General features: G+C 49.7%; 1 protein-coding gene across 2 annotated transcripts in view; it reads left to right on the top strand.

The window, feature by feature from the left end:
• Nucleotides 1-6,400: 6,400 nt before the first annotated feature.
• The window catches only part of KIAA1549 (KIAA1549 ortholog), a 118,949-nt gene continuing 106,460 nt past the window's right edge, over nt 6,401-18,889 (top strand). For both annotated transcript variants that reach the window (XM_088463171.1, XM_088463170.1), the window contains exon 1: nt 6,401-6,580. In XM_088463171.1, coding sequence (XP_088319297.1) covers nt 6,493-6,580 — 88 coding nt within the window. In that variant the 5' untranslated portion in view covers nt 6,401-6,492. The remainder of the gene's footprint in view (nt 6,581-18,889) is intronic.

Here is an 18,889-nt window from a genome sequence, read left to right as displayed (position 1 = left end):
GCCGAATTGAGGCAGCACAGCATGAAGACGCAGATACACTTTGCGGGTGCCTGAGGTCTGGGGTAGCTATGACAATGACTATGTCACCAGCAGTAACCAGCCGTTTCTGATTGGCTGGTTGGTGCATTCTCCTCTGAAGCTGATAGGTGCCTGAGGTCTGGGGTAGCTATGATGATGACTATGGCCCTGATTCAGAGCCGGACGCTCTGACCAGAGCGCTCGCTCTGAATCAGGGCCCACCTCCATTAATATGGAGCGTCCTCCTGGACGCTCGTATAGCTGTGGGTCACCACCTACAGCATATACGAGCGTGCAGGATGATGGTCGCGATGGTCTTGACCATTGCGACCATCGAAACTGCGAGCAAAAGCCTGCGGTTGAGTTTTTCAACCGCAAGGCCAGGAGTGATTTTGGTTCTATCAGAGCCAAATTCACTCCCACTGACATCACTAGTGATGTCAGTGGGGCCGGCTTCAGACGGTAGGCGTTCCCTTGGGAACGCCTCCGTCTGGCAGGCACGCCCCCGGCACGCCCACCAAAGGGGGCGTGCTGTCAGTCAACATCGACAGCACGCCCCCTTTGATGAGACACTCCGAGCGAAGGAAAGTCCTTCGCTCGTCGCGTCTCGCGCATGCGCACGACGGAGCTCCCTGCGCATGCACAGTGCAGACCATCGACCCACTTGCGAGCGGACAGCCGCTCGCGAGTGGGTCTGAATGAGGGCCTATGTCACCAGCAGTAACCAGCCGTTTCTGATTGGCGGATTCTCCTCTGATGCTGATAGGTGCCTGAGGTCTGGGGTAACTATGACGATGACTATGGCCCTCATTCAGACACACTCGCGAGCGGCTGTCCGCTCGCAAGTGGGTCGATGGTCTGACTGCGCATGCGCACGACGGAGGGAGCTCCGTCGTGCGCATGTGCGAGAGGCGACGAGCGAAGGACTTTCCTTCGCTCAGAGTGTCTCATCAAAGGGGGCATGCTGTCGATGTTGACTGACAGCACGCCCCCTTTGGTGGGCGTGCCTGCCAGACGGAGGCGTTCCCAAGGGAACGCCTACCGTCTGAAGCCGGCCCCACTGATAGAGCCAAAATCACTCCTGGCCTTGCGGTTGAAAAACTCAACCGCAGGCTTTTGCTCGCTGTTTCGATGGTCGCGATGGTCAAGACCATCGCGACCATCATCCTGCACACTCGTATATGCTGTGGGTGGTGACCCACAGCTATACGAGCGTCCAGGAGGACGCTCCATATTAATGGAGGTGGGCCCTGATTCAGAGCGAGCGCTCTGGTCAGAGCGTCCGGCTCTGAATCAGGGCCTATGTCACCAGCAGTAACCAGCCGTTTCTGATTGGCGGATTCTCCTCTGAAGCTGATAGGTGCTTTGCTCGTGCTCATATTATATAACTTTTTGGGTATATATTTTGAATTGAATTTTTTGCTGCTTTCATTCATACACGAGAAGGGTGATTATACCTGCTGTACTATACAGTTTTTTTTTCTTATTATTTAATCAAACCTAATAGCAAATGCCTTTTTTTATTTCAATAAATAAAAACAAATGCCAACAAACTTTCCCGGTGCTAATGACCTTGCTGGGTGTAAGTGTATCTGGGTGTATTGGTGCAGAGCTGATTGTCTCTATGACTCAGCATTTTGGGCTTTATACAGCACCAGCGTATAGCACAGTGTAATACAGGAATGACAGTATATATACCTGACAGAGAAGGTGAGAGGTCCCTGCATATATATTTGCCGTACACTTTACATTTTACACTGACCTCAAGCTGACTAATAATTATTCAGGGCAGGCTGTAAGGGGCTAGTGGGCAGCCACGCCTCCTGCGCAGGACCCCTGGCAGCTGTTTGTCAGCGCTGGATTCGGCCCTTGTCAGCTCATTTATGGGCTTGAACAGATGAATAACTCAGGTCTCACATTCCTGTGTGGTTCAGCTCATTAATATTTCAGGCTCTGCTGGCGAGGGTAATATAATATAACCAATATAATGAAACATTAACAGGGCACCCAAGCACAAAGCAGGAGGAGGGGCACGCAGAGGAAGACTACGCATAATAAAATGATTATATTACTGCCCAATTACTACCACTCCCTCAGCATTATTCACAAAGCCTAATTCACATAGTAAAACTTCAAAATAACATTGTGCTTTCCGCACCTTGGTTATTTTTGGAACTACAGTTGTATACTATGGGGAAGACATACCGGTAACTCTGCAAGTAAAAAAATAAATACAACTTTTCTATCATTACTACACATCACCATACACGTCGCTCCTCATTACATCTATCTATCTGCTTTCATAGACAGTACATGAAAGATGAACTGTGTTTATTGGCCATACATTATATACATCATTATTCATAGGAGGGGTGTACCAGGGGTCTGCAGCAGAGGTGCATGGATGAAAAAGAGGCCTTGGCCACGTGCTACGCCCTCAGGGGTAAATTTACTAAAGTGAGAGTTTTTAGAAGTGAATTTTAAAAGAGATGTTGCCCATAGCAACCAATCAGATTCTAGCTATTATCTTCTAGAAGGTGCTAGTTAAATGTTAGGTAGAATCTGATTAGTTGCTATGGGCAACATCTCTTCTAAAACTCACTTCTAAAAACTCTTACTTTAGTAAATTTACCCCCTACTGCGAGTAGAATTGGAGGCTGATCTCGTGTTATGCCCCCAGTCCCTCTCTGCAGTGATTGGACGACGCACACATGGATTGGAACGGAAGTGCCCTCTCGTGTGGTTTCCCTACTAGGGTCACTGGTGCCCACAGGTGGGGCAGATACCAGGCCTGTCCCTTTATACATGTGTATTCTGTAATTTAAACATTAAAATAACACATTTTAAAAGGTTATCGGCAACTGAAGGCGGCGATTTCACCCTTTCATTGCTACATTGATGCAACACAGTTTTGTAATTGAATAGTAAAAAGTGCTGAGTTCTGATACTTTCCCTAAAGCTGGCTACACACTGACAGATATATTGGCCGATCGATTGATTGGTCAGTATATCTGGTGCCCGTCGGTCAGGGTACCAGTGATATGTCAGTGACAGACGTCGTTCAGACAGGCAATGGACAGATATATCTGCAGATCTGCTGATCGCCCGTGCACAAGCAGTGCCAGCCGTGGGGAGGGGGGCGAACTCGGAAGGTGATGGTTGTTCAGTGTATATGAACATGGCCGCAACTAGAGGGGGGGCTGGAGGTGCATGTGCACCGGGTATGCCGCCAGTGTTCACCAGCCTGACGCTGGTAATACAATCTCAGCGGGCGCCCGGCTCCTTCCCTGCAGCGCCGCGGTAGCCGGAGGCTGGAGTTCTCTCCTGAACTCCAGCTTCCGGCTCTCCCCATGGGCACTATGGGAGACGTCATTACATCTCTCCCAAAGTTCCGAGGAGCAGCCGGGCAGATCAGACGGAGGCGGATGCAGGAGCGGGGATTAAGGTAAGTATTGTTTTTTTTTGTGTAAATGGCACTACAGGGGCATTACTATATGGGCACTACTACAGGGGCATTACCATATGGGCACTACTACAGGGGCATTACTATGGGGGCATTACCATATGGGCACTACTACAGGGGCATTACTATATGGGCACTACTACAGGGGCATTACCATATGGGCACTACTACAGGGGCATTACTATATGGGCACTACTACAGGGGCATTACCATATGGGCACTACTACAGGGGCATTACTATGGGGGCATTACCATATGGACACTACTACAGGGGCATTACTATATGGGCACTACTACAGGGGCATTACCATATGGGCACTACTACCCAGGCATTACCATATGGGCACTACTACAGGGGCATTACTATATGGGCACTACTACAGGGGCATTACCATATGGGCACTATTACAGGGGCACTACTACAGGGGCATTACCATATGGGCACTACTACAGGGGCATTACTATGGGGGCATTACCATATGGGCACTACTACAGGGGCATTACCATATGGGCACTACTACAGGGCATTACTATGGGGGCATTACTATATCGGCACTACTGTGGGGGCATTACCATATGGGCACTACTACAGGGGAATTACAATGGGGCATTACTATATGGGCAGTACTACAGGGGCACTACTACAGGGGCTTTACCATATGGGCACTACTACAGGGGCATTACTATGGGGGCATTACCATATGGGCACTACTACAGGGGCATTACCATATGGGCACTACTACAGGAGCATTACTATATGGGCACTACTGTGGGGGCATTACCATATGGGCACTACTACAGGGGAATTACAATGGGGCATTACTATATGGGCAGTACTACAGGGGCATTACTACAGGGGCACTACTACAGGGGCATTACTATATGGGCACTACTACAGGGGCATTACCATATGGGCACTACTACAGGGGCATTACTATATGGGCACTACTACAGGGGCATTACCATATGGGCACTACTACAGGTGCATTACCATATGGGCACTACTACAGGGGCATTACTATATCGGCACTACTGTGGGGGCATTACCATATGGGCACTACTACAGGGGAATTACAATGGGGCATTACTATATGGGCAGTACTACAGGGGCATTACTATATGGGCACTACTACAGGGGCATTACTATATGGGCACTACTACAGGGGCATTACCATATGGGCACTACTACAGGGGCATTACTATGGGGGCATTACCATATGGGCACTACTACAGGGGCATTACCATATGGGCACTACTACAGGGGCATTACTATATGGGCACTACTGTGGGGGCATTACCATATGGGCACTACTACAGGGGAATTACAATGGGGCATTACTATATGGGCAGTACTACAGGGGCACTACTACAGGGGCATTACTATATGGGCACTACTACAGGGGCATTACCTCAGGGGGCATTACTATAGGTGCACTGCTGCAGGGGGCATTACTATGGGGGCATTACTATGGGGGAACACAAATTACTGTCTTGCCCCGGGTGATAAAAATCCTAGAATGAATGACAATCATCTACAGATATATCTGCCTGGTGTGTACCCACCTTTACTCTCACTTACATCAGCCTCTGATCTGCCCCTGTTTATCACCTCTTCTGTGCTCATCCGCTGAGCAGACTCTCCCCCCCAAACTTCAATCCTTCACAGCAGTACCCTCTCCCTCTATATGGCCAACGCCAGCTGCGGGCAGAGAAAAATAAGTAGATGCCCTGAATGATTTGGAAATGTCCCATTTTTGCAGGATTTAAGGCTTATTGCTTTGGATAAAATGCCCCTTATGTGTGATTTTTTTTTTTTTTATACCGACTGTCCGCTGATGCTGAGTTGATGATGGTCTAAAACGTGTCTTATTAAAAGTATTAGCTGACGTCCGAGTTATGCCACCCCCTCCACCAGGATGTGCACACACTGGATTGTATATCTTGTAGTGCATCGGTCCGTGTGTGCACGTGATGTATCTGTGAACGACGTCATTCACAGATTTATTGCATCAGCCGTGCAGCATGCAAAATGTGATATATCTGAAAAATATATCGTTCACATCTGCGTGTGTGTTCAGACGACCGACCGACCCATAGTATGGCCCCAGGAGCCAGCGACAATTACATCACAACTGGGCGGGCATATTTAAATGCCCGCCCAGTTGTGATATCTGGCCAGACAGATCATGCGGCTGATTGGTAAGTGTGTATGCTCACCAAAATCAGTCGCACAGTCGCTGGGTCCATCGATCGGTGGCGCCGCTGGCCAAGTTGAGTCAGGTTGTTTTGTGCTATATGCCGCCTGCAAAACAAAACAGCTTTGGGCACGGAATAATGCTCTTTGCACCTAGTCTGCACTAAGCAGGTGACACCAGATACCTCATTTTACCCCCCTGTAATTGTGGTCACTGTCACACAGATACACAATTACCAGGATAACACTATAAGAAGATTTCTGCTGGGGCCTCAGATTTGAGGTTTTATGAATCACCCTTATCAGGTGTTATAAGCGGCCCATAAACGGTCCTGGGGGGTATTTATGACGTTAAAGTTCCCAGTGTGACTGTGTGGTGGTTTCAATGATTGTGGTCAGCCTGGAACTTGTAGTTCCACCATAACAGGAGAACCACAGGTTGCCCAGACATGCTGTAAGCGCTTTGCAGCATATATTTTGGAAGCCCCCTTGCTACAGTATGAGCAGGAATAAGGTGAGAGGGTGAGCTGGGCCCTGGGTGTAAATGGGGGTCTCCAGCCCTCTATTCTATGACCCCGAGGATCCATGTGTGGGGGTCTCAGAGGAGCCCCCTCATCACCCCCGGCACACAGTGCTTTGTCTCATCCCTCCTCCTGCGTGCAGTACCCCCGGCTGGCCACTAGGTGTCTCCCTGCCCCCCGGGGACCGAGCAGCAGCGGCGGCGGACAGAGGGGAAGCTGCGGCAGCGGCTGCTCGGTGTGTAGGGTCGGCCCCGGGATGCCGCCCTCTCCTCCCCGGTAACTTCAGGACAGGGGACATGGACCGGGGATTGCAAGGAGCTCCGGCCGCCTGCACCCTCCTCGTTTTGGGGATCGGGCTGCAGCTGTTCCCGGGGGCGGCGGAAGGTAGGTGCAGAATGCTTCTGTATGAATGTGGGGAGGGGGACACAGCAGAGATGGGGGTGTCCGGGGATGTTTCCTAGGTGCCCCTGACCATGCTTGGTATGTACTAATAGTTTTACCAGGGACTGGAGATGTATTATATAGGATGCCCCTATATACACTGCTGTAGGGTGCCCCTGATTGATACCCAGGTATAAGATGCCCCTGATACCCTGGTATAAGATGCCCCTGATACCCTGGTATAAGATGCCCTTGATACCCTGGTATAAGATTCCCCTGATACACTGGTATAAGATGCCCCTGATTGATACCCTGGTATAAGATGCCCCTGATACACTGGTATAGGACGCCCCCGATACCCTGGTATAAGACGCTCCCGATACACTGGTATAAGACGCCCCCGATACACTGGTATAAGACGCCCCCGATACACTGGTATAAGATGCCCTTGATACCCTGGTATAAGATGCCCCTGATACACTGGTATAGGATGCCCCTGATACCCTGGTATAAGACGCTCCCGATACACTGGTATAAGACGCCCCCGATACACTGGTATAAGACGCCCCCGATACACTGGTATAAGACGCCCCCGATACACTGGTATAAGATGCCCTTGATACCCTGGTATAAGATGCCCCTGATACACTGGTATAAGACGCCCCCGATACCCTGGTATAAGACGCCCCCGATACCCTGGTATAAGACGCCCCCGATACCCTGGTATAAGACGCCCCCGATACCCTGGTATAAGACGCCCCCGATACCCTGGTATAAGACGCCCCCGATACCCTGGTATAAGACGCCCCCGATACACTGGTATAAGACGCCCCCGATACACTGGTATAAGACGCCCCCGATACACTGGTATAAGACGCCCCCGATACACGCCCCCGATACACTGGTATAAGACGCCCCCGATACACTGGTATAAGACGCCCCCGATACACTGGTATAAGACGCCCCCGATACACTGGTATAAGACGCCCCCGATACACTGGTATAAGACGCCCCCGATACACTGGTATAAGACGCCCCGATACACTGGTATAAGACGCCCCCGATACACTGGTATAAGACGCCCCCGATACACTGGGGATAAGACGCCCCCGATACACTGGGGATAAGCCGCCCCCGATACACCGGGGATAAGACGCCCTCGATACACCGGGGATAGGACGCCCCCGATACACCGGGGATAAGACGCCCCCGATACACCGGGGATAAGACGCCCCCGATACACTGGGGATAAGACGCCCCCGATACACTGGGGATAAGACGCCCCCGATACACTGGGTATAAGACGTCCCCGATACACTGGGTATAAGACGCCCCCGATACACTGGGTATAAGACGCCCCCGATACACTGGGGATAAGACGCACCCGATACACTGGTATAAGACGCCCCCGATACACTGGGTATAAGACGCCCCCGATACATTGGGTATAAGACGCCCCCGATACACTGGGGATAAGACGCCCCCGATACACTGGGGATAAGACGCCCCCGATACACTGGGGATAAGACGCCCCCGATACACTGGGGATAAGCCGCCCCCGATACACTGGGGATAAGCCGCCCCCGATACACTGGGGATAAGACGCCCTCGATACACTGGTATAAGACGCCCCCGATACACTGGTATAAGATGCCCTTGATATAAGATGCCCCTAATACACTGTAATAAGATACCCTTGATATAAGATGCCCCTAATACACTGGTATAAGATACCTTGGTATAGGGTGCCTGTGATTCACTGGTATAAGACAGATGTACCTATACACTACAGGGTGCATATTATGTTCTTCCTCTACTGTAGCATTGGATACCTGTGTTATTAGGTATATAATATACCATCACTTGATGCTTCTGGTATTATTTGGTGTACTCCAACTATCATATGTCCCTGATCCTGAGTGGGCGTCATTATGAGGTACTGGTTGTATATTATTATATGCTCCTGGTGGCACTGGGTGTATATTAGCAGATGTCCATGATGGCACTGGGTGTATATTAGTAGATGTCCATGACAGGGTTGGGTGTATATTATTATATGCTCCTGATGGCACTGGGTGTATATTAGCTGATGTCCATGATGGCACTGGGTGTATATTAGTAGATGTCCATGGCAGGGTTTGGTGTATATTATTATATGCCCCTGATGGCACTGGTAGTATATTAGTAGATGTCCATGACAGGGTTGGGTGTATATTATATGTCCCTGATGACACTGGGTGTATATTAGTAGATGTCCATGACAGGGTTGGGTGTATATTATTATATTTCCCTGATGGCACTGGCTGTATGTACTAGATGGATTTGAGTTCTGGGCAATTACATATTACAGTAGATACAAATTTGTTTGGGGCGAATAGAACATTAGATGCTCTGTAATGGCGGAGTTTGGGTACCTCTGGCCTTTGGAGTGTATACAAGTTAAGCTATTGGCTAGTGTCCTGCGGCTTTGTGTAATAAGTCGCACCATCACACTAGCACACCATCACACTATCACACAGCACACCATCACACAGCACACCATCACACTAGCACACCATCACACTAGCACACCATCACACCATCACACTAGCACACCATCACACTAGCACACCATCACACTAGCACACTATCATACTAGCACACTATCACACTAGCACACTATCATACTAGCACACTATCACACTAGCACACATCACACCATCATACTAGCACCCTATCACACATCACACCAGCACACAGCACACCATCACACAGCACACCAGCACACTAGCACACTATCACACTAGCACACCATCACACTAGCACACCATCACACCATCACACTAGCACACCATCACACCATCACACTAGCACACCATCACACTAGCACACCATCACACTAGCACACCATCACACTAGCACACTATCATACTAGCACACTATCACACTAGCACACTAGCACACATCACACCATCATACTAGCACACTATCACACATCACACCAGCACACAGCACACCATCACACAGCACACCAGCACACTAGCACACTATCACACTAGCACACCATCACACTAGCACACCATCACACCATCACACTAGCACACCATCACACCATCACACTAGCACACCATCACACTAGCACACCATCACACTAGCACACCATCACACTAGCACACTATCATACTAGCACACTATCACACTAGCACACTAGCACACATCACACCATCATACTAGCACACTATCACACATCACACCAGCACACAGCACACCATCACACAGCACACCAGCACACTAGCACACTATCACACTAGCACACCATCACACTAGCACACCATCACACCATCACACTAGCACACCATCACACCATCATACTAGCACACTATCACACATCACACCAGCACACAGCACACCATCACACAGCACACCAGCACACTAGCACACTATCACACTAGCACACCATCACACTAGCACACCATCACACCATCACACTAGCACACCATCACACTAGCACACCATCACACTAGCACACTATCATACTAGCACACTATCACACTAGCACACTATCATACTAGCACACTATCACACTAGCACACATCACACCATCATACTAGCACACTATCACACATCACACCAGCACACAGCACACCATCACACAGCACACCAGCACACTAGCACACTATCACACCATCACACCATCACACTAGCACACCATCACACTAGCACACCATCACACCATCACACTAGCACACCATCACACCATCACACTAGCACACCATCACACTAGCACACCATCACACTAGCACACTATCATACTAGCACACTATCACACTAGCACACTATCATACTAGCACACTATCACACTAGCACACATCACACCATCATACTAGCACACTATCACACATCACACCAGCACACAGCACACCATCACACAGCACACCAGCACACTAGCACACTATCACACTAGCACACCATCACACTAGCACACCATCACACCATCACACTAGCACACCATCACACCATCACACTAGCACACCATCACACTAGCACACCATCACACTAGCACACCATCACACTAGCACACCATCACACTAGCACACTATCATACTAGCACACTATCACACTAGCACACTAGCACACATCACACCATCATACTAGCACACTATCACACATCACACCAGCACACAGCACACCATCACACAGCACACCAGCACACTAGCACACTATCACACTGGCACACCATCACACTAGCACACCATCACACCATCACACTAGCACACCATCACACTAGCACACCATCACACTAGCACACTATCATACTAGCACACTATCACACTAGCACACTATCATACTAGCACACTATCACACTAGCACACATCACACCATCATACTAGCACACTATCACACATCACACCAGCACACAGCACACCATCACACAGCACACCAGCACACTAGCACACTATCACACTAGCACACCATCACACTAGCACACCATCACACCATCACACTAGCACACCATCACACCATCACACTAGCACACCATCACACTAGCACACCATCACACTAGCACACCATCACACTAGCACACTATCATACTAGCACACTATCACACTAGCACACTAGCACACATCACACCATCATACTAGCACACTATCACACATCACACCAGCACACAGCACACCATCACACAGCACACCAGCACACTAGCACACTATCACACTAGCACACCATCACACTAGCACACCATCACACTAGCACACTATCATACTAGCACACTAGCACACTAGCACACATCACACCATCATACTAGCACACTATCACACATCACACCAGCACACAGCACACCATCACACAGCACACCAGCACACTAGCACACTATCACACTAGCACACCATCACACTAGCACACCATCACACCATCACACTAGCACACCATCACACCATCACACTAGCACACCATCACACTAGCACACCATCACACTAGCACACCATCACACTAGCACACCATCACACTAGCACACTATCATACTAGCACACTATCACACTAGCACACTAGCACACATCACACCATCATACTAGCACACTATCACACATCACACCAGCACACAGCACACCATCACACAGCACACCAGCACACTAGCACACTATCACACTAGCACACCATCACACTAGCACACCATCACACTAGCACACCATCACACTAGCACACTATCATACTAGCACACTATCACACTAGCACACTAGCACACATCACACCATCATACTAGCACACTATCACACATCACACCAGCACACAGCACACCATCACACAGCACACCAGCACACTAGCACACTATCACACTAGCACACCATCACACTAGCACACCATCACACTAGCACACCATCACACCATCACACTAGCACACCATCACACTAGCACACCATCACACTAGCACACCATCACACTAGCACACTATCATACTAGCACACTATCACACTAGCACACATCACACCATCATACTAGCACACTATCACACATCACACCAGCACACAGCACACCATCACACAGCACACCAGCACACTAGCACACCATCACACTAGCACACCATCACACTAGCACACCATCACACTAGCACACCATCACACCATCACACTAGCACACCATCACACTAGCACACCATCACACTAGCACACTATCATACTAGCACACTATCACACTAGCACACTATCATACTAGCACACTATCACACTAGCACACATCACACCATCATACTAGCACACTATCACACATCACACCAGCACACAGCACACCATCACACAGCACACCAGCACACTAGCACACTATCACACTAGCACACCATCACACTAGCACACCATCACACCATCACACTAGCACACCATCACACCATCACACTAGCACACCATCACACTAGCACACCATCACACTAGCACACCATCACACTAGCACACTATCATACTAGCACACTATCACACTAGCACACTAGCACACATCACACCATCATACTAGCACACTATCACACATCACACCAGCACACAGCACACCATCACACAGCACACCAGCACACTAGCACACTATCACACTAGCACACCATCACGCTAGCACACCATCACACTAGCACACTATCATACTAGCACACTATCACACTAGCACACTAGCACACATCACACCATCATACTAGCACACTATCACACATCACACCAGCACACAGCACACCATCACACAGCACACCAGCACACTAGCACACTATCACACTAGCACACCATCACACTAGCACACCATCACACCATCACACTAGCACACCATCACACCATCACATTAGCACACCATCACACTAGCACACCATCACACTAGCACACCATCACACTAGCACACTATCATACTAGCACACTATCACACTAGCACACTAGCACACATCACACCATCATACTAGCACACTATCACACATCACACCAGCACACAGCACACCATCACACAGCACACCAGCACACTTGCACAGTATCACACTAGCACACCATCACACTAGCACACCATCACACTAGCACACTATCATACTAGCACACTATCACACTAGCACACTAGCACACATCACACCATCATACTAGCACACTATCACACATCACACCAGCACACAGCACACCATCACACAGCACACCAGCACACTAGCACACTATCACACTAGCACACCATCACACTAGCACACCATCACACCATCACACTAGCACACCATCACACCATCACACTAGCACACCATCACACTAGCACACCATCACACTAGCACACCATCACACTAGCACACTATCATACTAGCACACTATCACACTAGCACACTAGCACACATCACACCATCATACTAGCACACTATCACACATCACACCAGCACACAGCACACCATCACACAGCACACCAGCACACTAGCACACTATCACACTAGCACACCATCACACTAGCACACCATCACACTAGCACACTATCATACTAGCACACTATCACACTAGCACACTAGCACACATCACACCATCATACTAGCACACTATCACACATCACACCAGCACACAGCACACCATCACACAGCACACCAGCACACTAGCACACTATCACACTAGCACACCATCACACTAGCACACCATCACACCATCACACTAGCACACCATCACACCATCACACTAGCACACCATCACACTAGCACACCATCACACTAGCACACCATCACACTAGCACACTATCATACTAGCACACTATCACACTAGCACACTAGCACACATCACACCATCATACTAGCACACTATCACACATCACACCAGCACACAGCACACCATCACACAGCACACCAGCACACTAGCACACTATCACACTAGCACACCATCACACTAGCACACCATCACACTAGCACACTATCATACTAGCACACTATCACACTAGCACACTAGCACACATCACACCATCATACTAGCACACTATCACACATCACACCAGCACACAGCACACCATCACACAGCACACCAGCACACTAGCACACTATCACACTAGCACACCATCACACTAGCACACCATCACACTAGCACACTATCACACTAGCACACCATCACACTAGCACACCATCACACAGCACACTAGCACACAGCACACTAGCACACCATCACACTAGCACACAGTCACACCATCACACTAGCACACATCACACCAGCACACCATCACACTAGCACACCATCACACAGCACACTAGCACACCATCACACCAGCACACCATCACACTAGCACACCATCACACAGCACACTAGCACACCATCACATTAGCACACCATCACCCTAGCACACCATCACACCAGAACACCAGCAACCTATCACCCCATCACCGCAGCACACCAGCACACCAGCACACCAGCACACTAGCACACTATCACACTAGCACACTATCACACTATCACACCATCACACTAGCACACATCACACTAGCACACCTTCACACTTGCACACTAGCACACCATCACGCTAGCACACCATCACATTAGCACACTAGCACACCATCACACCAGAACGCCAGCACGCTATCACCCCATCACCGCAGCACACTTTCACACCAGCAAACTTTCGCACCAGCACACTAGCACACCATCATACCAGCACACCATCACACTAGCACACTTTCACCCCAGCACACTAGCACACCATCATACCAGCACACCATCACACTAGCACACCATCACACCATCACACTAGCACACCATCACACCATCACACTAGCACACCATCACACTAGCACACCATCACACTAGCACACCATCACACTAGCACACTATCATACTAGCACACTATCACACTAGCACACTAGCACACATCACACCATCATACTAGCACACTATCACACATCACACCAGCACACAGCACACCATCACACAGCACACCAGCACACTAGCACACTATCACACTAGCACACCATCACACTAGCACACCATCACACTAGCACACTATCATACTAGCACACTATCACACTAGCACACTAGCACACATCACACCATCATACTAGCACACTATCACACATCACACCAGCACACAGCACACCATCACACAGCACACCAGCACACTAGCACACTATCACACTAGCACACCATCACACTAGCACACCATCACACTAGCACACTATCACACTAGCACACCATCACACTAGCACACCATCACACAGCACACTAGCACACAGCACACTAGCACACCATCACACTAGCACACAGTCACACCATCACACTAGCACACATCACACCAGCACACCATCACACTAGCACACCATCACACAGCACACTAGCACACCATCACACCAGCACACCATCACACTAGCACACCATCACACAGCACACTAGCACACCATCACATTAGCACACCATCACCCTAGCACACCATCACACCAGAACACCAGCAACCTATCACCCCATCACCGCAGCACACCAGCACACCAGCACACCAGCACACTAGCACACTATCACACTAGCACACTATCACACTATCACACCATCACACTAGCACACATCACACTAGCACACCTTCACACTTGCACACTAGCACACCATCACGCTAGCACACCATCACATTAGCACACTAGCACACCATCACACCAGAACGCCAGCACGCTATCACCCCATCACCGCAGCACACTTTCACACCAGCAAACTTTCGCACCAGCACACTAGCACACCATCATACCAGCACACCATCACACTAGCACACTTTCACCCCTGCACACTAGCACACCATCATACCAGCACACCATCACACTAGCACACCATCACACTAGCACACCATCACACTAGCACACCATCACACAGCACACTAGCACACCATCACACCAGCACACCATCACACTAGCACACTAGCACACCATCACACTAGCACACTAGCACACCATCACACTAGCACACCATCACACTAGCACACCATCACACTAGCACACCATCACACTTGCACACTAGCACACCATCACACTAGCACACCATCACATTAGCACACTAGCACACCATCACACTAGCACACCATCACATTAGCACACCATCACACCATCACCCTAGCACACCAGCACCCTATCACCCCATCACCCCATCACCCCATCACCGCAGCACACCAGCACACCAGCACACTAGCACACTATCACACTAGCACACTAGCACACTATCACACTATCACGCCATCACACTAGCACACATCACACTAGCACACCTTCACACTTGCACACTAGCACACCATCACGGTAGCACACCATCACATTAGCACACTAGCACACCGTCACACCAGAACGCCAGCACGCTATCACCCCATCACCGCAGCACACTTTCACACCAGCACACTTTCACACCAGCACACCATCATACCAGCACACCATCACACTAGCACACTTTCACCCCAGCACACTAGCACACCATCATACCAGCACACCATCACACTAGCACACCATCACACTAGCACACCATCACACCAGCACACTAGGACACTATCACACCAGCACACCATCACACTAGCACACCATCACACTAGCACACCATCACACTAGCACACTAGCACACCATCACACTTGCACACCATCACACTTGCACACTAGCACACCATCACACTAGCACACCATCACATTAGCACACCATCACCCCATCACCCTAGCACACCAGCACGCTATCACCCCATCACCGCAGCACACTTTCACACCAGCACACCATCACACTAGCACACCATCACACTAGCACACATCACACCATCACACTAGCACACATCACACTAGCACACCATCACACTAGCACACCATCACACTAGCACCCCATTACACTAGCACACCATCACACTAGCACACCATCACCCCGTCACCCTAGCACACCATCACACTAGAACACCAGCATGCTATCACCCCATCACCGCAGCACACTTTCACACCAGCACACTTTCACACCAGCACACTTTCACACCAGCACACTAGCACACCATCATACCAGCACACCATCACACTAGCACACTTTCACCCCAGCACACTAGCACACCATCATACCAGCACACCATCATACCAGCACACCATCACACCAGCACACCATCACACCAGCACACCATCACACCATCACACTAGCACACCATCACACTAGCACACCATCACATTAGTACACCATCACACCAGCACACTAGCACACCATCACACTAGCACACCATCACACTAGCCGTATGGGGGCTCAGAATGTCTGTCTGAACATGGCTGCTGGTGCCAGTGCAGCTGCGGAAAAAGACACTGGCTGCAACAGGCCCACGTCTAACCTGTCGCCCCCCCTGTTATCACCCAAGAACACCATCACATTAGCACACGATCACACCAGAACACCAGCACCCTATCACCCCAGCACATTTTCACACCAGCACACTTTCAATTTTTTTGTTTTTTTTTAAACTTTTTTTGACACAGTTTATTTTAAAATGACATTCCCAGGGATGCAGGCTATTTTTTTTAAACCTGCACCCCTAAACCCCAATTCTGCACTTTTTTTCGCCACCTATTCAGTGGTGAAAAGTTATCCCCGTTTTTTTTCAAAGACTTTTCGAACCTGCAAAAAGTCTTTGAAATTGAATACGGGGATAATTGAAATCGTCGAAAATGACGTAATCGGCGATAATTTATCACTGATTCTGAACTTTTCTCTCCAAATTGAATACCCCTATTAGGGTTAGGCTGCGGGTGGTGGCAGGTTAGGGTTAGGCTTCAGACAGGGGGGTTAGGTACAGGCACCACTGGGGGGAGGGTTAGGGTTAGGCACTAAGGGGGGAGGGTTAGGTTTAGGCACTTACCAGGAGGGTGTCACGCTGGGCGGCGTGACTAGCACACTATCACACCAGCACACTAGCACACTAGCACACCATCACACTAGCACACCATCACACTAGCACACCATCACACTAGCACACCAGCACACTAGCACACCAGCACACTATCACACCATCGCACCATCGCACCATCACACTAGCACACCATCACACCAGCACACCATCACACTAGCACACCATCACATTAGCACACGATCACCCCATCACCCTAGCACACCATCACACCAGAACACCAGCACGCTATCACCTCATCACCGCAGCACACTTTCACACCAGCACACTTTCACACCAGCACACCATCATACCAGCACACCATCACACTAGCACACTTTCACCCCAGCACACTAGCACACCATCAAACCAGCACACCATCACACCATCACACTAGCACACCATCACACTAGCACACCATCACACTAGCACACCATCACACTAGCACACCATCACACTAGCACACCATCACACTAGCACACCATCACACTAGCACACCATCACACTAGCACACCATCACACCAGCACACTAGCACACTATCACACCAGCACACCATCACACTAGCACACATCACACCATCACACTAGCACACCATCACACTTGCACACTAGCACACCATCACACTAGCACACTAGCAAACTATCACACTTGCACACTAGCACACCATCACATTAGCACACCATCACACCATCACCCCATCACCCTAGCACACCATCACACCAGAACATCAGCACGCTATCACCCCATCACCGCAGCACACTTTCACACCAGCACACTAGCACACCATACCAGCACACCATCACACTAGCACACTTTCACCCCAGCACACTAGCACACCATCACACTAGCACACCATCACACTAGCACACCATCACATTAGCACACTAGCACACCAGCACACTAGCACACCAGCACACCATCACACCAGCACACTAGCACACCAGCACACTAGCACGCCATCACACTAGCCGTATGGGGGCTCAGAATGTCTGTCTGAACATGGCTGCTGG

The sequence above is a fragment of the Taudactylus pleione genome, unplaced genomic scaffold (assembly GCF_031769625.1).
Source record: "Taudactylus pleione unplaced genomic scaffold, aTauple2 ptg001329l, whole genome shotgun sequence".
Lineage (NCBI taxonomy): Eukaryota > Metazoa > Chordata > Amphibia > Anura > Myobatrachidae > Taudactylus > Taudactylus pleione.
Note: the sequence above shows the minus strand (reverse complement) of the source record. Positions and strands in the feature narration are given on the sequence as shown.